The sequence below is a fragment of the Rana temporaria genome, chromosome 12, assembly GCF_905171775.1.
Source record: "Rana temporaria chromosome 12, aRanTem1.1, whole genome shotgun sequence".
Lineage (NCBI taxonomy): Eukaryota > Metazoa > Chordata > Amphibia > Anura > Ranidae > Rana > Rana temporaria.
In genome coordinates, this window is record NC_053500.1 from 32,261,747 (window position 1) to 32,281,942 (window position 20,196).

Here is a 20,196-nt window from a genome sequence, read left to right on the forward strand (position 1 = left end):
ATTTATCAGCCACATCAAAGATATCTACGCTTCATGGTGGCTTCGCGTCACTTCCAATTCGTGGCGCTTCCCTTCGGGTTGGCTACGGCCCCCCGGGTGTTCACGAAGGTCCTAGCTCCGATCCTAGCCAAGCTAAGGATCCAAGGGGTCACGATCCTAGCATACCTGGACGACCTCCTAGTCATAGACCACTCGTCTCCCGGCTTGGAGCGAGCAGTGGCCCCCACGGTCCAATACCTCGAGAGGTTCGGCTGGGTCCTAAATCGAGAAAAGTCAGCTTTCCAGCCCACAAGGCAGTTGGAATATCTCGGCATGAGATTAGACACAGAACAACAAGGAGTGTTCCTACCTCTGAGGAAGGTAAAAGCCATCAAGGAATTAATCCTACTGGTTCTAAGCAAGAAAGAACCGACTATTCGCCTATGTATGAGGTTACTAGGCAAGATGGTGGCCACATTCGAGGCGGTACCATACGCCCAGAGCCACACTCGCATCCTACAGGCAGCCATCCTGTCAGCATGGAGCAGAAGGCCACAGGCCTTGGATATCCCGTTGCCGCTCTCATCAAGAGTCCGACAAAGTCTGTGTTGGTGGTTAGACCCTCAGAATCTACTGAAAGGGAAGTCTTTCAGCCCAGTGGCTTGGAAGATAGTGACCACAGACGCCAGCCTGACGGGCTGGGGAGCAATTTTGGATGGTTGCACTCGCCAAGGTACTTGGGCAAAGCCAGAGAAGCAGTTGCCCATCAACATCTTGGAGCTCAGAGCTGCTCGACTAGCCCTCAGGGCTTGGACGTCAAAATTGCAGGGGTTCCCGGTGAGAATTCAATCAGACAATGCCACGGCCGTGGCATACATAAATCACCAAGGGGGAACCAGGAGTCAAGCCGCTCAGAGAGAGGTGAGCTTGATTCTCCTATGGGCAGAGGCTCATGTGCCCTGCATATCGGCAATATTCATTCCAGGAGTGGACAACTTTCAGGCGGACTTCTTAAGCCGCCAGACTCTATGGCCGGGGGAATGGTCTCTGCATCCACAAGTCTTTCAAGCACTCTGCCAAAGATGGGGAGTGCCGGACGTGGATATCATGGCATCGAGACTCAACAAGAAACTAGACAGGTTCATATCCCGCTCAAGGGATCCGATGGCCTGCGGAATCGATGCGTTGGTTTGCCCTTGGCATCAGTTCAAACTTCTTTATGCGTTTCCCCCGCTCCAGTTACTACCCCGCCTGCTGCGCAGGATCCGGGTGGAGCACATACCAGTCATCCTGGTAGCTCCAGCATGGCCCAGAAGGGCATGGTACTCACTAATCTTAAGGATGGTAGTGGGAGACCCTTGGACTCTTCCTCTACGGCCAGACCTGCTATCGCAAGGTCCGATCCTCCACCCTGCCTTACGGCATCTAAATTTGACGGCCTGGAAGCTGAATCCCTGATTCTCAGGGGTAGAGGTCTGTCTCAGAAAGTAATCTCTACCCTAATCAGAGCCAGGAAACCGGTCTCTAGGGTGATTTATTACAGGGTCTGGAAGGCCTATGTAGGCTGGTGTGAGTCCAAGCGATGGCTTTCTCGCAAATTTACCATCGATAGAGTATTAAGTTTTCTCCAGCTAGGAGTGGATAAAGGATTGGCATTAAGCACAATCAAAGGACAGATTTCTGCTCTGTCAGTGTGGTTTCAGCGGCCGCTGGCCACCCACTCGCTGGTTAAGACCTTCCTTCAAGGGGTCTTACGTATTAGACCTCCAGTTAAATCCCCGCTTTGTCCGTGGGATTTAAATCTTGTTCTGTCAAGTTTACAGAAACAACCGTTTGAGCCGTTGGCTGATATTCCTTTGGTTCTACTGACAAGGAAGTTAGTATTTTTGGTTGCCATAGTTTCCGCAAGAAGAGTTTCGGAGCTGGCGGCCTTATCCTGTAAGGAACCATATCTTGTTTTTCATAAGGACAGGGTCGTTCTCCGCCCTCATCCTTCCTTCCTACCGAAGGTCATATCCAGTTTTCATTTGAACCAGGATTTGGTATTACCATCCTTCTTCCCTAAACCTACTTCCAGAAAGGAAGGGTTGCTGCATACCTTGGATATTGTCAGGGCCATGAAGGCCTATCTTAAAGCTACAAAGAAGATCCGGAAAACAGATGTGCTGTTCATTCTACCGGATGGGCCCAAGAAGGGGCAGGCAGCTGCAAAGTCCACCATTTCTAGGTGGATTAAGCAATTAATCACTCAGGCCTACGGCTTGAAAGGGTTGCCTCCTCCAGTATCATTAAAGGCTCATTCTACTAGAGCCATGGGCGCCTCCTGGGCAGCACACCACCAGATCTCTATGGCTCAAGTTTGCAAGGCGGCAACCTGGTCTTCTGTCCACACGTTTACAAAATTCTACAAGTTGGACGTAAGAAGGAATACTGATACTGCCTTCGGGCAGGCAGTGCTGCAGGCTGCAGTTTGAGACCCTCGGATTCCGGGGGCTCCTCTTTTTTGAGTTAAATTTAAAATTTAAAATTATTTTTCTCAACTAAGTTGGATTTATTATGATTTGAGTATATCTCTAAATTAAATCCTTTTGTCTTGGAGATGTTCTCCCTCCCCTCATTGTAAGCATTGCTTTGGGACATCCCATATAGTAATGAATGCCGCTCTGTGTCCCGTGATGTACGATAAAGAAAAAGAGATTTTTAATACAGCTTACCTGTAAAATCTTTTTCTTGGAGTACATCACGGGACACAGAGCTCCCACCCCTCTTTTTTGAGGACCATTTTGGGAGGCATACTGCTTGCTACAAAACTGAGGTACTCCTCCTATGGGAGGGGGTTATATAGGGAGGGGCATTTCCTGTTTGAGATTGCCAGTGTCTACACCTGAAGGTACTCCATATAACCCATATAGTAATGAATGCCGCTCTGTGTCCCGTGATGTACTCCAAGAAAAAGATTTTACAGGTAAGCTGTATTAAAAATCTATTTTTTTGAACAGAAAATTCTACATGTATGTTTTATAAACTTGGGGATCAAATTCAAAGAATTTAGAGAACACAGCACTACATACCATATATACTTGAGTATAAGCTGAGTTTTTCAGAATCTATGAACTACCACAGCGCTGTGGTAGTTCATTTGGAACCACAAGTCGACAGCCGCAAAGGATGTTGGGGCTTGTAGTTCATTCTCGCACAGAGCTATGAGAATGGGTGACACGGCTGTGTGGGTGACGTTTGTTTCCTATTGCGGCGCAGTGTCATGGAGGAGTATAAGCTGCTTAAAATTTTACTAAACCCAGGACTCTGAATTCACTACATTTGGTCTCCCACAGAACAAGGAAATGCTACCGTTTTAGTAAATCTGATAAATACCTTTTTTTTTTTTTTTTTTTTTTTTTTTTTTTTTTTTTGGTTAAAGCTTGTAGGAGGCGTTTTTTCATTCTGCTCTGACTGTCCTGTAAGACCCCTTACCCTCTGTCTGGACAGTGCTGATTGGCTCTGTGCTGATCACATGCACTCTCCCAAGAAAAAAAAAAAACTAACAATACACACCAAACTGAGCATGTGCAGCTTGTCCCCCTAGCTTCTGTTCTATCAGGAGATGGTTTGAGGACTGTGGAAGAAGGGGAGGATCAGAGAAGACAGGATCAAACAGCCTTTTTACACAATGCAGAGGATTAACCTTTTAGGTTCCACAATGAGTATAACAAGCATGCTTTACTGCATATACAGACTGATTTTATTGTGAGTTTAGTAATGTTAAGAAGGCTATGTTAAAGCAAATCTTTTTTTTTTTAAGCTTTTAGAAGCTTTTCAATTTTTTGGGAAATAAAAAAAATGTGGCTTTTTTAGATATAAAAAGTGCTTGGTGGAATTCTTCTCTAATCTCCCAGCAATCTGTCTCTGTTCAGTATTACGGCACATAGCCTTTATCTCCATCAATTGTTGACTATAATCTTCTTATCTACAGCTAAAGGAACTGTACACTTTGCTAAATGAAAACTATGTAGAAGATGATGATAACATGTTCCGTTTTGACTACTCGTCGGACTTCCTAATATGGTGAGTTTAGCAGACCGTCTTGGTGTTTTGTCTTCTGTCATAAGGAACTGTCTCTGAAGATGACACTGTTGTGTCTTCCTTCCTAGGGCACTGAGACCTCCTGGGTGGCTGCCACAGTGGCACTGCGGTGTGAGGGTCACCAATAGCAAGAAGCTTGTGGGGTTTATCAGCGCTATTCCAGCTACCATGAAAATCTACGACTCGTAAGTATTTTGTCACAAGGAGTGGATTCGAATCGTTCCCTTCATTCTATAGAAGAGTGATGTGATTGTAGGAGATTGGCCTTCAGCTATTTTCTCAACATGTCATCCTGCATTTTAGGGCCATATCCAGACAATTGTTAAAAACAAAATCTATATATGCATTTATTTCTTGATTGTAATATTTATACTCCCTTTCTGCTGTGTCTGACATCTATCAAATGGGAAGTATCCCTAAAGGGGACACAGTGGGGGAGATATACTAAAACGGGTGCACACAACCTACAAAAAACACCTCGTACCATTGGGGACCACGTTACCCTGGCAGAGGACTCCACACTTAATCTGATGCCCCCTGAGGGTGAGGTGCTTCTTTGCTGTACCACTTCCTGCCTCTAACCCCAAATCCCCCTCCCCCCATAACTTTTATCTTTTTCTTCTCTTTTTCCAACCCCCCCCCCCCCCTCCTTTTATTTACCACTAACTTCCTCTTCTTAACCATTCAATACAAACATTAAAGGGGTTGTAAAGGTAAATGTTTTTTCACCTTAATTTATCCTATGCCTGAATCGCCTTTGTCACTCCATTTTAAATTAAAATAAATAAATTGAGGATTGGGCTTTAATGCCACTGGAATACAAAAGATTCACACCCAGAAGCTGTCTGTTGATGCAGCCTGCTTTTGAAGGGGTACCTTTCAGCCAATCTCCATACCGTGTTTCCCCGAAAATAAGCACGGGCCTTTTATTAATTTTGGCAACCAAAAACACAGTAGGGCTTAATTTCGGGCTAGGGCTTGTTATTTATTGTGCAGTCTTCTTAACCCCTCTCCCTTGCTGCCTGACGGGAATCCCCTTTGTGAAGTAAAGTAAAATGTATTGTGTGAGGTACCTTTATTATAGCGCCGCTCTGGGATTCCATAGCCCGCATGGTTTGCTTCCACAAGCTAAGCATTGCAGAGGGAGTGGGGCCGAGATCCCCCACTGACAGGCAGGAGAAGGAGATCTGAGTGCCGCTCTGGGCTTCCATAGCCCACCTGGGTGCTCTTCCACAAGCCAAGTATGGGGGGGGTGTCGAGACCCCCTGCTTGACAGGCAGGTGAGGGGGGGGACTACTTCAAACCGGGTCTTTATTTTCGGGGTAGGGCTTATATTTCAGCCCTCCTGGAAAACCAAGGTAGGTCTTATTTTCAGAGTAGGTCGTACTTTCGGGGAAACACGGTAGGTACAGGACTGCATTGCCAGTAAACTTCCTAGATAAGTTTACGTACTTTGGTCAGTGAACAATGAATTTGGGGAGTGGTCTTTACTTTACGTACAAAAGATTCAATACCAATGGGCATGGAAGTGGTTTTCATATTCCAATTCGCTGTAACTAATTTCTGTTCTCTTTACTCAAAACAGCATCAAGAGGATGGTAGAGATCAATTTCCTCTGTGTACACAAGAAGATGCGTGCCAAGCGGGTGGCACCAGTCCTGATCCGTGAGATCACACGCAGAGTTAACATGGAGGGGATCTTCCAGGCGGTCTATACTGCTGGAGTAGTACTGCCCAAGCCAGTGGCCACATGCAGGTGCCTAGTGGAGTTTTTTTTTTTTTTTTTTTTTTTTTTTCTAGTCTGCTCTCAAGCATACAGCTTAGTAGAGTGGTCATTCAGCATTGTCTTGCTTTATCCAGATTACAGTGCAAATTTAATCTTTTGCATCAGCATCTCTGTAACAAGCTCTTCTGCTAGTAAGCACCATCTCTCTTGTCTGTTAACCAGGTACTGGCATAGATCACTAAACCCTCGGAAGTTGATAGAGGTGAAATTCTCTCATCTTAGCCGAAACATGACAATGCAGAGGACTATGAAACTGTACCGGCTTCCGGAGGTAAGTCCATCGTGTCCAGGTGGCTAACAGCAGTCTAATGCAGCAATCCACTTAAGTGGCCATTGCTCTTCAAAGGGTTGGGCATCTTCTAGGATGGGGGTCTCCAAACATTCTAAACAAAGGGCCGGTTTATTGTGCTCCAGACTTTGGACAGGGGGATGACTCCCAAACATCCCCCCCCAACGTCAGAACACTTCGGCTGGCGTTGATCAGGAGCTCGATGGCTGCTGGTTTTCCAGCATGCTCTTCCAACAGAAGCCGGATTCCGGCTGCCACACACACAAACTGAATGACAGACGTTTTTTATTAAACTGGCTGATGTCTCCCAACATTTGGCCCGTGTTTACTAGGCATTGGGCTTCTCTAAATTAGCATTATGTAGATTAAAGGGTTAGTTCACCTTTAAAAAAAATTATATATAAAATACTCTTATGCAGTCTATGAACATTATTCTGTAATTCTAAACTATTTTGAATTTTAAAATGTCCATTTATGTTCTTTCCATACCTGTAGGCCAATTGTGCATGCAGCGAAGCCTGCGCCAAACACCTTTTCTTAAATATTTTTTTTTTCACAGCTCCGTCCTGTAATCTCTCTAGGATGGACCAGTTGTTAAAGCGGTTGTAAACCCACAGATTTATTTATTTATTTTCTTTAAACCTGTAAGGGAAAAGGCATAATGAGGTAGTTTGCACCGCATACTAGCTCATTATGAAATACTTACTTTAGAACGAGGCGTTGGCAGGTGATCCCAGCCCACGCCGAGGGAGCGGACATTTTCCCCTCGACGTGTCTTCCGGGTATCGTGGCTCCGGCGCTGTGAGTGGAGCCGCTGGAGACTTCTTTCTGACAGCGTCTGCGGGACCTTCAGCTGGGCATTCAGAGCACATGTGCCGCTGACGTCATCGGCTGCATGCAAAGGGAATATCTCCTAAACTGTATAGACCTACAGCGATTATCGCTTGTCGTCGCAGATGACCTCAGCGGTTGCACTGTGCTCTCCTCCGTCACAGCCGCTGAGCATGTGCGGGGCTCAGAAGCACTCGGCACAAAACTACGGCACAGCATTAAAACTGAGTTGTGCTGCTTGCAGCTCCTGGCAACAGGCTAAGGGTGTGAATAATGTTCAAGAGGGAAGGATTTCGTTGTAAAACTTAGTGATGATATTAAAGTGTCATTTCTTTATAAAAAAAAAACAAAAAGGGGAAAAAAAAAATGTCGTCATATAAACAAAATGTCATACCTGCTCTGTGGCAGCGGTTTTGCATAGAGCAGCCCAGATCCTCCTCTTCTCGGGTCCCTCGCCGGTGCTCTTGGCCCCTTCCTCCAGTCGAATGCCCACAGAACAAGTAGCTTGCAATGGAGGCACCCAAGCAGGCTCACTCCCGAGCTGTGGCTCTGCGTGTCCATTCGCACACAGAGCTGTGGTTTGTTCCCCGTGCCTTCTCTCTCCTGATTGGCTCAGTAGCTCCCGCTGCTATCTCGGCCAATAAGGAGGAAGTGTCCCCGGAGAGCTGAGGCGCGTTGCTGGATCGCTATGGGGCACAGGTAAGTATTAGGGGGCTGGAATGCTGTACCGAAAAGGCTTTTTACACATGAAGGTAAAAATCTTGACCCTTTACAACCACTTTAGGACAAGAACACCAGGGGCATGGCCTCCAACTATCAGGACGAATGTTCCAAAGGTATGTTGGACAGCCTAATATTTACCAAAAGAGTATAAATAAGTCTATGTAAAATGATTGCAAAAAATAGGGGTCAATCCTCAGCCAAAAATGTTGAGGGGGAAAAAATGGGCATGCAGAATTTGAACCTCCTTTTTATCATATCGCTCTTCTATTTTTGTATAATCGACTCGAGCAACTTGACCAATAGCATGCAAGAATTGATGGAATAAAAATTTAAGTTGAACTGCATCACATAAAACTTTATTTTTTTAGTTAGCAACAGATTGAATAAATCTGCAGGGAACCAAAACAACTTTGAATTTTAAAAGTGTATTTACTTTTATATTACTGGAATGAAAAAGAGAAAAAGATGACGTAGGATTTGGTTGGGATCCTCATTATCTGTGTGTGTGTTTTTTGTAAAGCATATACAAGGTTTATTACAGGTAGAACCAGGTTGTTGGGGGCATCAAATATAGTGTGGTGTGTGGGTTTTTTTTTTTTTTTTCTTCTCTCTCCTCTGGTGTGTACAGATTGGGTCATTGTCTGTCTGGGATTCTACTAGTAGATGCCTTGGGAATGTGAGATTGTGTTACCATGCTGAAGGGAGAATTGCAATTTCCCTTTACTAGTAGATGCTAAAATGTAAAGTCGGGGTGGAAGAAGATCTTCTCTGCCTATGTAATAAAAACCTTCTTTGTGATCTCTGCAGACTGCTAAAACCCCAGGCCTGAAAGCAATGGAGCTACGACACGTCCCCGGTGTACACCGGCTCCTGAACCAGTACTTGTCTCAGTTCAACCTGTCCCCGTTCATGAGTGAGGAAGAGGTGCAACACTGGCTGCTGCCCCAGGAGAACATCATAGACACCTTTGTGGTGGAGGTAAGGAGGAACTGGCATCACATTTGGCATTTGATCTTCTGCTTCAGTAGTATCCTGTTTTAACACAATATCCATTATATTCTATAGCTCCAGTCCACTTTACTCCAGGGCAGGGGTCTCCAAACTTACTAAACAAAGGGGCCGGTTTAGTGTCCTTCAGACTTTGGAGGGGCCGGATTCTGGCCATTCGGAGAAGAGTACATAAGACCCAGTCTTGGGTATTAAGGGGAGAAATAGTTCCCCATTGTTGGGGTCAATGAGAGGTATATTGCCCCATCATTGGTATCAGTCGGAGAAATAAAGGTCCATTGTTGGGGGGGGGGGGGGGGGGGATCGTGCCTTGAGCCGCAGTTTGGAGACCACTGCTCTAGGGTGTGACTCATTTTAAATATGCATTTAAAGCCAAATTTCTATTTTTACATTTTGGATAGCATATAATTATTATTTTTTTTCTTAAAGAGGAGTTTCACCTAAAAATGGAACTTCCTCTTAACCCACTCCTCGCCCCCTTACATGCCACATTTGGCATGTAAATTTTTGGGGGGGGGGGGGGGTGGGGGGCTTCAGGAGAAGGACTGCCTGTCCCACTTCCTCCTTCCGCCGAGGGGCTGGAAAGGCGATTAGCTTAATCGCCTTTTCACAGCCCCTCCCTGTAGGCGAGCGCCTGTCCAATCGGACGGCGCCGCTCGCGCATGCGCACTGCTGCTCGCGCATGCGCAGTGGGTGCCCGGCCGTGAAGCTGAAAGCTGTCACTGCCGGGTGCCCACACTAAGAATGAAGACGCCGGCCGGCGAGAAGCGGAGCCCCGGCCGGCGCGTCGCTGGAGCCGTGGAGCAGGTAAGTGTCAGTTTATTAAAAGCCAGCAGCTACACTTTTTGTAGCTGCTGACTTTTAATAAACTTAAAAAAAAAAGGTGGAAAAGCCCTTAACTTCTTTGCCTTGAGATTTTTCCTTCGCTTTATGCAAGCAATAGGAAGTCTCTGAAAAGTAAGAGAACGTCCCCTCTTAGTTATTACTGGTATGGGTGTCCCCATTAGAAGATTTCCCCCAGTCTCCTGTTCCAGTGACATCTGCAAAATGTCAGATTTTTCATCACTTTCATTCTTGCTGGCAGAGGTCACTAGGACAAATGGAGAGGTCAAATCACCGGCGCAGTGACACAGGCGGCAATAAAAACCTGATGGGGGATCTTATTCTTCCCTAGCCTATACAATACATAAAGTTTTATTTTGGCTACAAGTTAAGTGCGCTTCTTGTGTTTACGTTAAGGTTCGGTTCACACTGCTGCGACTTGGAATCCAACTTGTGATACCCCAAGTCGCATGAGATGTGAAATCCCATTGTAGTCAATGAGAGCTGTCTTAATTAGCAGTACTGAAGTTGACTCCGACTTTAGAAAGGTTCCTTTATTACTTCAAGGTGACTTCTATCCAACTTGTGCCCGTAGATTTTAATGGAAGTCGCCTTCAAGTCGGATTCTCCTTCTATATTGATGTGATTTGGATCCGACATTACAGGAAGATTACCCAGGCATTCCATGTGGTGTAGCCCCTACCTCGCTTCAAAGTGGCATCAAAGTAGTACCCAAGTCACCAGTAAATCGCCAGGCAAAGTCGCACCACTTTCAGGTCGCAGTTGTGTGAACCGAGCCTCAACGTGTACCAAAGTGTAACTTCCCTCTCCCAATCAACATTGATTATTTTTTAATTCTAATGCTGTTAGCATTAGTAAATAGAGTACAGTGGAACCTCGGATTACGAGCATAATCCGTTCCAGGAGAATGCTCGTAATCCAAAGTACTCGCATATCAAAGTGAGTTTCCCCATTGAAGTCAATGGAAACGAAAATAATTAATTCCACATTGACTTCAATGGCATGCAATACCACATGCAGCCAGAGACGGGGGGTGGGTGCCGGAGAGCCTCGGAAAAGGCCCGAGGACACCTCAGAAAGACTTTGTTCCTGAGGTCAGCCGAGCTGTCCTCTGGCCTTTTCGTGCATTTACAAACAACTCTGACGCCCCCCACCTCAGGCCAAATGCGGTACTGCACACCGCTTTGCCCTGATTTGTGCTCGTTTTGCGAGACAACACTCTCAAACAAAGTAACGATTTTAAAAAATACAGCGCTCGTATTGCGAAGCGCTCATTAACCGCGTTACTCGCAATCCGAGGTTCCACTGTATTTTTTTTTTCTTCAGTTACTTCCTGGTTTCTTGTCTAGGAAAATGACACGCATCTCAGGAGTCTTCAGGAGGGGAGGAGGTGTTTTATCATCTAAGCACTCTCCTGCATAAGGGCAGATGGATTGCAGGAAGTAAATCGTTTACCCTTAATCATGATGGCCATGGCCAGAAAAGCTAGAGGAGGGGTGTATTTCAAAGTGATTTCTCATCTAAATAAAGCATGAAGGCATGGATGAATAGGGGAGTTTGCTTTGAATATTAAAAAAAGAATTCAATAGTGTTTTTGATTTGTGGTGCTCAGATACAATGAAGATCCGTTTTTAATGTTTTCCCTGATGTGTCCCGGAGGTACAGGCATTGCTGGAATGGGTTTACCAAAAATTGACTAATGTTCTTCTTCTTTTCAGACTCCTGAGGGAGAGATAACGGACTTTGTGAGCTTCTGCACGCTCCCCTCGACCATCATGAACCACCCCACACACAAGAGCCTAAAGGCTGCGTATTCTTTCTACAATGTGCACACCAAAACGCCTCTGGTCGAACTTATGAATGATGCCCTCATCGTGGCAAAATCTGTGAGTAGTCCAGATCGTGACAAGCTGGGCGTAACCTGAAGCAGCGATTGTCAACCTCGGTCCTCAAGTACTTCCCTTAGATAAATTGGCTCTTATCAATATCATGTCATTGATATTGATTTAAAGCCGCTGTGCAAAGTAAAGGAAAATGTGGCCCGTTGGGGGTACTTGAGGACAGGGCCGTTTGAAAGTATTTGGGGGCCCCAAGCAAAATGGACATGGAGGCCCCCGCACGTATGCAAAGCCCCCCTCCCAATGTTTTTTTTTACTCCCATACCGGCCCCTCCCTACCAGGTTTGTACCGCGCGGCAGGAGATTCAGTTTCCTGTTCCCGGCAGACTGAAAGAAAGTGAGCACTCAGTGTGCACTTCCTGTCAGTCAAGCCGGGAACAGGAAACTGAATCTCCTGTACCACATGGTACCCAGACTGACAGGAGGAAGGAAGAGGAGCTCGGCCACGCTACAGAGAAGGGGAAGTGACGACTCGAGGCAGCAGTGCTGCAGGCTGTCTATAGAGCGCTCAGGCGGCTGCAGCATATAGGAAGCTTAGCACGGCAGGGGCCCTGCTTGGGGCCCCAGGCCAGCTTGGGGCCCCGAGCAATTGCTTGGTTTGCCTGCCTTGTAGCGACAGGCCTGCTTGAGGACTGAGATCCACTGACCTAGAGGGTTTGAAATCCAGGTCTGCTTTGTGGTTGGTAGGACGAGTGATGGTTATGGGTAGGTTAAAAGTGACATAGGAGGTTGGAATTCCAGTTTTTCAGCAGAATATGATTCCTGTGCAATGGAGACGTGTGGAGGGGTAAGGCTTTGTCTCCTTTCTAGATCACCTTATTCTGTTTTGGAGATTTGCGACCTGGTTCTTTGTTAAAAGTTCATTCTCACACACAAGCATAAAATATGTTGCTTTGTGATCTAAACTGCATACAGATCTAAATGTAGCGGACATTTTGAGTGCATCTTGCATAGTATGCATGTAAAGCATTAAGATGCTTACTGACATAGCCGTATGCACCACTACCTAGTAAATTCAAGGTGTAAATGACTGAAAGCGGATGTCATTCTGCGCCACTGTCTATGCATTGTTGATGCTTGCATCTCTCCCCTGGCCCTGAATGAGTTGTTCACTAGCCAACAGCATGGGCTCAGAAAGACCTGTGCCTATGCCACACAGGACTAGAGGAGTTGTAAACGGTGTACAGCTTCTCTGATAAAATATCAGGGGTTTAAATAGACTGCTGATGTCTCGCTTTTGAGAATGAGGACAGAGAGATTCTCCATTCCCTCTGCAGCCTCAGCTGCACTGGACAGTGAATAGATGAAAAGTGCTCTGTGCTGAGCTGCTTCCTGTTCATTCACAAGCTGAAGCATAGGAAATAGTAGAAATAGCTGCAGTTATGGAGGAACAAGGACAGGAGGGGTGGCATTTACTAGTACTGATCCCCCTTTCCTCTAATGCTAGTTCTTTGACCCTGAAATTGTGCTAATAAATAGCATAGCAGGACTCCTAACTCCCAAGTACAGAATATTTGTGTCCTAAGCTCTCTAGGCCTTTCTCTATAGGATAATGTACTACTAGAAATTTTGGTTGAAAATATCTATTCAGCCTGTTCATGCTGAGAATGGAGAGATCTGTCCCTTTTAAAGAGGAAGTAAACCTCGACGGGGTTTACTCAGTGCAAATGAAAAGCATAATGGGCTAGTATGCATCGCATACTAGCTTATGTGACCCTTGCCTGCAAACGAAACCCACACCACCCCCTGTGAACTTTGCGTCAATTTCGCATCCATTTTCGCCTCTCTTCCTTCCGGAGCCACGGATGCGCGCGTGGAGCCGTCTGTAACGGCACATGCTAGGGAAGAAACGGCACGGAGGTTCGTTTCTTCCCAGCGCATGCGCCGGTTACAAGTGAAAGTGCAAGGTATTTTTTCACCTTGATGCATTAAGGTGAAAAAACACAAAGCTTTACAACTACTATAAGGCTGAGCAGGGGGATGTATTGTTGTTCCACTCCACCCTAAACAGTAAAAATGTTGTATTTTATTTAGATTTGACTGGAGAAGCCAAGTCACCCAAGTCCCATTGGCATGATAAGGTGGATGATATTTGGGTACAAACGGGGGTCTTGTACTGCCTGTAAACTCTTCTACACATGTCACACAGGTCACTATATTTATTTATTTATTTATTTATTTTATTTGCAGAAAGGATTTGATGTCTTCAACGCCCTGGACCTCATGGAAAACAAAACGTTTCTGGAGAAACTGAAGTTTGGAATAGGAGACGGCAATCTGCAGTATTACCTGTATAATTGGAAGTGTCCCAGCATGGGACCTGAGAAGGTAAAGGCATATTGGTCTGCACAACAGTAGATCCACAATTGGGTAGAAAAGGGTGTATTTATTTTGCTTGCTTTCAGGAGTCGGCATGTTTAGTCAGCCCTTGGCATGTCATGGGGTCCAGTGATGAGAAAGGCACAGCCATAGATAGCATGGATATACTAACTTTTTTTTATTTTTTTTTACCTGTAAATGGGTGCTCACTGCTACCTCTTTTGTTTTCGGTGGCAGGGGGCGGGTATTGTTCTGGGACTGAGCTGTGCTCATGGAATGACATGTGAGCTTCACTCTATCCTGGTGTGCAGTGAGCCCAGCCTGCATGATTGCACGCCTCCCGGGGACAGATTGAGCTTACAGGCAATGGACACCGCCAGTTTTTGACCATAGAGGAAACTGGGGACAGTGCTCAGAGCATTGAAAGGGTAGCTTGGACTTTTTTTTTTTTTTTTTTTAAACGAGGGTGAGGAGACTTGAATGGTTATAGGACCATAGGTACTTGGCGTTGAATTGGGTCTGTATGGCAGCCCCTCCTTAGAAGCTCGGGAACCAGGCGAGTCTATAAATATGCAGGCACCAAAGTTAGCCCCAGTGCGCTCCAGTAATTTAGAACTAGCGATAGACCTACTCTAACTGGGTAACCTGTAAAGGCATTACAGGGTGCGCAGTGGTTGCCCATGGAGATTTTTAAGAACCGTAGTTTGTGACCTTTCCATAAGGCTGCATTCACACCTAGGCGTAGGCGATTTGCGGCGTTTTTTACCGCGACAAATTGCGGCGTGATTTGCCGCGACAAAACGCTGCGTTTTTTACCGCGATTTTCGCTGGAGGGGTGATTACACATTGTGTAATATGGCCGAACGCCGAAGACGCCTGGAAAAAAAGGTTCAGGGACTTGTTCTGAGCTTCAGGCGTTTCGGCGTGGAGATGTGAACCATCTCCATAGCCGACAATGTTAAATCACCCCTCCAGCGTATTGCAGGCTGCAATAGCGGCGGGCGTCGGGAATGAAAACGCCTAGGTGTGAATGGAGCCTAAGCGTGCGCAATTTTAAAGAGGAACATGTTTGGTATCTATTTACTCAGTGTAACATCTTTTACATTCTCCCAAAAAAGAAAGGGTGTTTGTTTGTTTTTTTGTTTTGAATACAAAAAAAAAAAGTGTTTTCCCTAAAAAAAAAAAAAAAAAAAAAAAAAAAAAATGCATTTGCAAATACCATGTGACATAAAAAATTGCAACATTCACCATATTATTCCCTAGAGTCTCTGCTAAAAAAAAAAAGTATAAGGCTTGGGAGTTGTAAGTAATTTTCTAGTAAAAAAATGCTGATTTCAACTTGTAAACAAAGTGCCAGAAAAAATGCTGGTTGGCCAGAGATCCCACAGGGACGGGGGGGGGGGTGTGTCTCATGGTAATCGGCACGGTAGGAAATTGGTGCAGGCACCTCACCAGTACAGATATGAGACTTTTCAGGTGGTTTAACTCTCCTGTATCTACCAAATAAAACATCAGACGAGCTTAAAGCGGGAGTTCACCCATTTATTTAATCGTTGCCCTTTTCCCCTTAGATGGATGCTCGTTTTGTCTAGGGGAATCGGCTATTTGTTTTAAAATATGATCCGTACTTACCGTTTTCGAGATGCATCTTCTCCGCCGCTTCCGGGTATGGGTCTTCGGGAGCGGGCGTTCCTTCTTGATTGACAGTCTTCCGAGAGGCTTCCGACGGTCGCATCCATCGCGTCACTCGTAGCCGAAAGAAGCCGAACGTCGGTGCGGCTCTATACTGCGCCTGCGCACCGACGTTCGGCTTCTTTCGGAAAATCGTGACGCGATGGATGCGACTGTCGGAAGCCTCTCGGAAGACTGTCAATCAAGAAGGAACGCCCATTCCCGCAGCCCATACCCGGAAGCGACGGAGAGGATGCATCTCGTAAACGGGTAAGTACGGATCATATTTTAAAACCAATAGCCGATTCCCCTAGACAAAACGAGCATCCATCTATGGGGAAAATGTGCTCTCTAACGGTGAACCTCTGCTTTAACAAAGGGAAGAAAAAAAAAGGGGGATGGAACCACGAGAATTTCTAACACAGAAGAGGGACAAATGTCATAGCGCTGCCCTCAAACAATAGGGAAGATGCTTGTATTTATATTGCATTTAACAATGAAAGCTCACACAGCGATGGCCTTCAGCTTTGATCGGTGTCTCTTGTTCTGTTTACAGGTCGGGCTGGTTTTACAGTAGCCCCCACATCTGAAGGGGACAGGGTGTGACGTGGCCAACAGCTGCTCAACATGCCAGAGATTGGATACCCGAGAGAGCAGCCCGAAGACGAAGTGCAGGATACGCGGGCATTGCTCTAAAAGACATCCTACTGATGTGCATGGGAGGGAGGTTTTGGGATTACGGAAGTGCAAAGCAGGGAGCTTCCGCCAACCTGGCTTGAATTTAAGGATTTTTCAGGGTCTTTTTTTTTTTTTTTGTCCCTCCCCCCCTTCCTGCTGTGAGTAAAAAAATAAAAGAAAAAAAAAATTGCAATGACTTCCCTCCCTGCTGCCATCCAAACTGAACCGGAGTTGTGGCTAAATATTAAAGTATATATTATATATAAATATATAATATAAATCTGTAATGTGCCGTCTGTGCTTCACTTTGCTTGGATAGCTGCTGTTGGTGATGAATGTGTTGTGCTGGGTTTACACAAGATTGATGGTGCTGGGCTCACATGAGATTACAGTGAAATAGAGGCTGTCGGAGGAAACTTTTCTAGAAAATGGGGACAAAACAGGACTCGGTCCATTGATCTTTATTGTTTTATTAAGCGACATTAAAGCTTCATTTAAAAAAATAAAAGTTTTCATTAAAATGTTACTTACCTGCTGTGTGTAATGGGTTTGCACAGAGAAGCCACAATACTCTTCTTCTGGGGTCCCCACCTAGGCTCCTCCTCTTTGGCAAGTGCCATCCTGGAAAGCCGCTTTCCATATTGAAACCTGTGCATGCTCGCTCCCAAGCTACGCTTGTCTGCGTCTGTTGCCCCCTTCCCCGTGCTCGCTCGGCACAGCATTTGATAGCTGCGGGAGCCAATGGCTATCAAGCTGCCGAGGGAGGAGGGAGACGGCGGTGGGAGCCGCTGCTTTCGTGCACATTGCTGGATCAGATCTGGCTCAAGTATAGGGGTGGGAGGTGCTGGGGGGATTTTGAAGCACAGGTGGTTTTTCGTCTTTAATGCATTAGGGTAAAAAAACAACTTAGTGGTTATAAAGGTGTGTGTGTGTGTGTTTGTGTGTGTGTGTGTGTGTGTGTGTGTGTGTTTTTTTTAATCTTAAAGGGGTTGTAAAGGTTTTGTTTTTCATTTTCTAAATAGGTTCCTTTAACCACTTAACCCCCCGACCATATTGCTGGTCAAAGACCAGGCCACTTTTTGCGATTCGGCACTGCGTCGCTTTAACTGACAATTGCGCGACGTGGCTCCTTAAATTAAATTGGCGTCATTTTTTCCCCACAAATAGAGCTTTCTTTTGGTGGTATTTGATCACCTCTGCGGTTTTTAGTTTTTGCGCTATAAACAAAAATAGAGCAACAATTTTGAAAAAAAATAATATTTTACTTTTTGCTGTAATAAATATCCCCCAAAAATATATTAAACAATTATTTTTTTTTCCCCCCTCAGTTTAGACCGATACGTATTCTTCTACCTATTTTTCGTTAAAAAAAATATCGCAATAAGCGTTAGTTTGATTTGTGCAAAAATTATAGCGTTTACAAAATAGAGGATAGTTTTATGATATTTTTATTAATATATTTTTTTTTTCCTTTTTTTTTTTTTTTTTTTTACTAGTAATGACGGCGATAACGTAATTTTATTTTTTTATCGGTACTGCGACATTATGGCAGACACTTTTGACACATATTTGGGACCATTGGCATTTTTATAGCGATCAGTGCTATAAAAATGCATTTTTTACTATAAAAATGCCACTGACAGTGAAGGGGTTAACACTAGGGGGGCGAGGAAGGGGTTAATCATGTTCCCTGGGTGTGTTCTAACTGAAGGGGGGGCGGTGGTGGGACTCACTAGGGGAAATGCCAAATCGCTGTTCATACATTGTGTGAACAGATGATAGGTCACTTCCCCCCCCCCCCCCCCCCCCCTGACAGGACCGGCAGCTGTGTGTTTACACACACAGCTCCCGGTTCTTGCTCTGTAACGAGCGATCGCGGCCGCCTGGCACGCTCGTCGACGTCAGGGGCGAGCGCGGGGCATATAGCTACGTGATCTCTCCCAGCAGAACTGACCTGCCGCATAACAGTTATACGGTGGCTGGTCGGCAAGCAGTTAAGCTAGTGCATTGTTGGTTCACTTACCTTTCCTTCGATTTCCCTTTGAATTTTTTTTCCTTTGTCTGAATTTCTCACTTCCTGTTCCTCCTCAGTAAGCTTGCCCCCCCCATCATCCTAGCTGTTCAATCGGCATGCTTGCCCACTCCCCCTGGGACTACATCCCTGCGGGAAGATGGATGTAGTCCCAAAGGAGGGGGCGAGCATGCTGACTAACCCCCAGCCAGAACGACTCGGATGATGGGGGTGCAAGCTTACTGAGGAGGAACAGGAAGTGAGAAATTCAGACAAAGGAAAAAAACATTTAGAAGAGAAATGGAAGGAAAAGGTAAGTGAACCAACAATGCACTAGCTTAAAGGAACCTATTTAGAAAACAAAAAATTAACCTTTACAACCCCTTTAATGCATTCTATGCATTAAGATTAAAAAAAAAAAAAAACTTCTGTGTGCAGCAGCCCCCTAATATTTACCTGAGAAACAAAAGGGGTCATTTGCTCAACGTAATGCCATTCGCAGAACACATTGTATTTCTTGGGGGAGGGAGAGAATGGGCACGGTTTTCAATGAATGGCTCCTGTGCCCAGAGAGTGGCACCAGGTAGTGTCAATGCAGCAAGTCCTCCGCTTGTCATGGGATTGGAAGATAGCGGGGATCACTATAGTAGGGGAGACTATTACAGCTTCCACATGTATATAGAGGGGTTGCTCCTGTAGTTGTTGGTAGACCATAACAATAGTGTTACACAAAAGGATTATATCACAATGGAGAAATAATGTCTGTCACCACGGAGTCTCCTGCAGCCCCTAGAAATGACATCGCCACTTTTTCTGGTAAATAATCATTTGTAATATTTTATTGATATTGTGGTTATATTATGTACAGAACAGTACAGGTTAATGGATTTAGGAAATCTATAGACCAAAGAACAGCAGCCAGGATGTTTATAGATGCGATAATACAAAGGTGCCTTTTAGAGCTTAGATATGGGCACTTTATTGGAACAATGGCCGCTGTACATAAGAAATGTAGGCTTCATCCACTTACAGGGAATCCGTCCTAAAAGCAAAATGCCTATGTGAGGAGCCTTTGATGGAAGCTGGCTTTGTATTTTTTTTTTTGTGTCTAAGCATACTAGGGAAGGTTTACTAAATCTGGTGTGCATGGGAGCCAATCGGCTTCTAACTTCAGCTTGTTCAATTAAGCTTTGGCCATAAAACCTGGAAGCTGATTGGTTTCTGTGCACAGCTGTGCCAGATTTTATATGCTCCAGTTTTAGTAAATCTCCCCCACTGTGTCCAAGACAGTGACCCTGTATGTAATTGGCATTGCTGCCCCAGAAAAAAAAAAAAGCTGAAGTGTCCCTATCGGCCTTAGGCCTGCCACACACAAGCCAAGCACTCTCAGGCATAAATAAGGAAACTTGATTGAGCTGAGCGTTCATGTTTCTGCCTGTGCAGAGAGAGACTGGTAGTGCAAATGCTTCCACAGACATTAAGACCAACCTGATTTCTCTTCCGTTCATGGATGGACACAGCAGCCTTTGACCTTAGGGTTATATCCGCTTCCTTCCAGGAGAGTTTCTCCTGGAAGGAAATGGATATAATACCCTAAGGTCAAAGGCTGCTGTGTCCGTCCATGAACTCGGAGAAATGGATTTTACGGTAATAAATACAAAATTCCTATTTTTCTTTTTTTTTTTTTTTGTGACTATGAGCACCTTAAAGTATAAATGTTCTTTTATAGTCCTTTATGACCCCTATAGGACTTACCAGTCCTCTGGACAGCCACCTCTGTGGAATCCTCAAGCCAGGCTCTCATAGAGGAAACTGAATTACTTTCTATGGAGAGGCCATCCACCATTGAACCACATACAGCAGGGATATGCAATTAGCGGACCTCCAGCTGTTGTAGAACTACAATTCCCATGAGGCTTAGCAAGACTCTGACAGCCACAAGCATGACACCCAGAGACAGAGGCATGATGGGACTTGTAGTTTTGTAACAGCTGGAGGTCCGCTAATTGCATATCCCTGACATACAGTGAGGGTAAAAAAAAAAAGTATTTGATCCCCTGCTGATTTTGTCTGTTTG

The 20,196-nt window shown here is 45.2% G+C and overlaps 1 protein-coding gene across 1 annotated transcript in view; it reads left to right on the forward strand.

Annotated features, from left to right (window-relative positions):
* The window catches only part of NMT1 (N-myristoyltransferase 1), a 34,308-nt gene extending 17,913 nt beyond the window's left edge, over positions 1-16,395 (forward strand). Inside the window, exons 5-12 of the mRNA XM_040331619.1 lie at positions 3,953-4,044; positions 4,131-4,247; positions 5,648-5,818; positions 6,011-6,119; positions 8,499-8,669; positions 11,261-11,428; positions 13,631-13,768; positions 15,987-16,395. Of these exons, the coding sequence (XP_040187553.1) occupies positions 3,953-4,044; positions 4,131-4,247; positions 5,648-5,818; positions 6,011-6,119; positions 8,499-8,669; positions 11,261-11,428; positions 13,631-13,768; positions 15,987-16,007 (987 nt within the window). The 3' untranslated portion in view covers positions 16,008-16,395. The remainder of the gene's footprint in view (positions 1-3,952; positions 4,045-4,130; positions 4,248-5,647; positions 5,819-6,010; positions 6,120-8,498; positions 8,670-11,260; positions 11,429-13,630; positions 13,769-15,986) is intronic.
* The last annotated feature ends 3,801 nt before the right edge of the window (positions 16,396-20,196 follow it).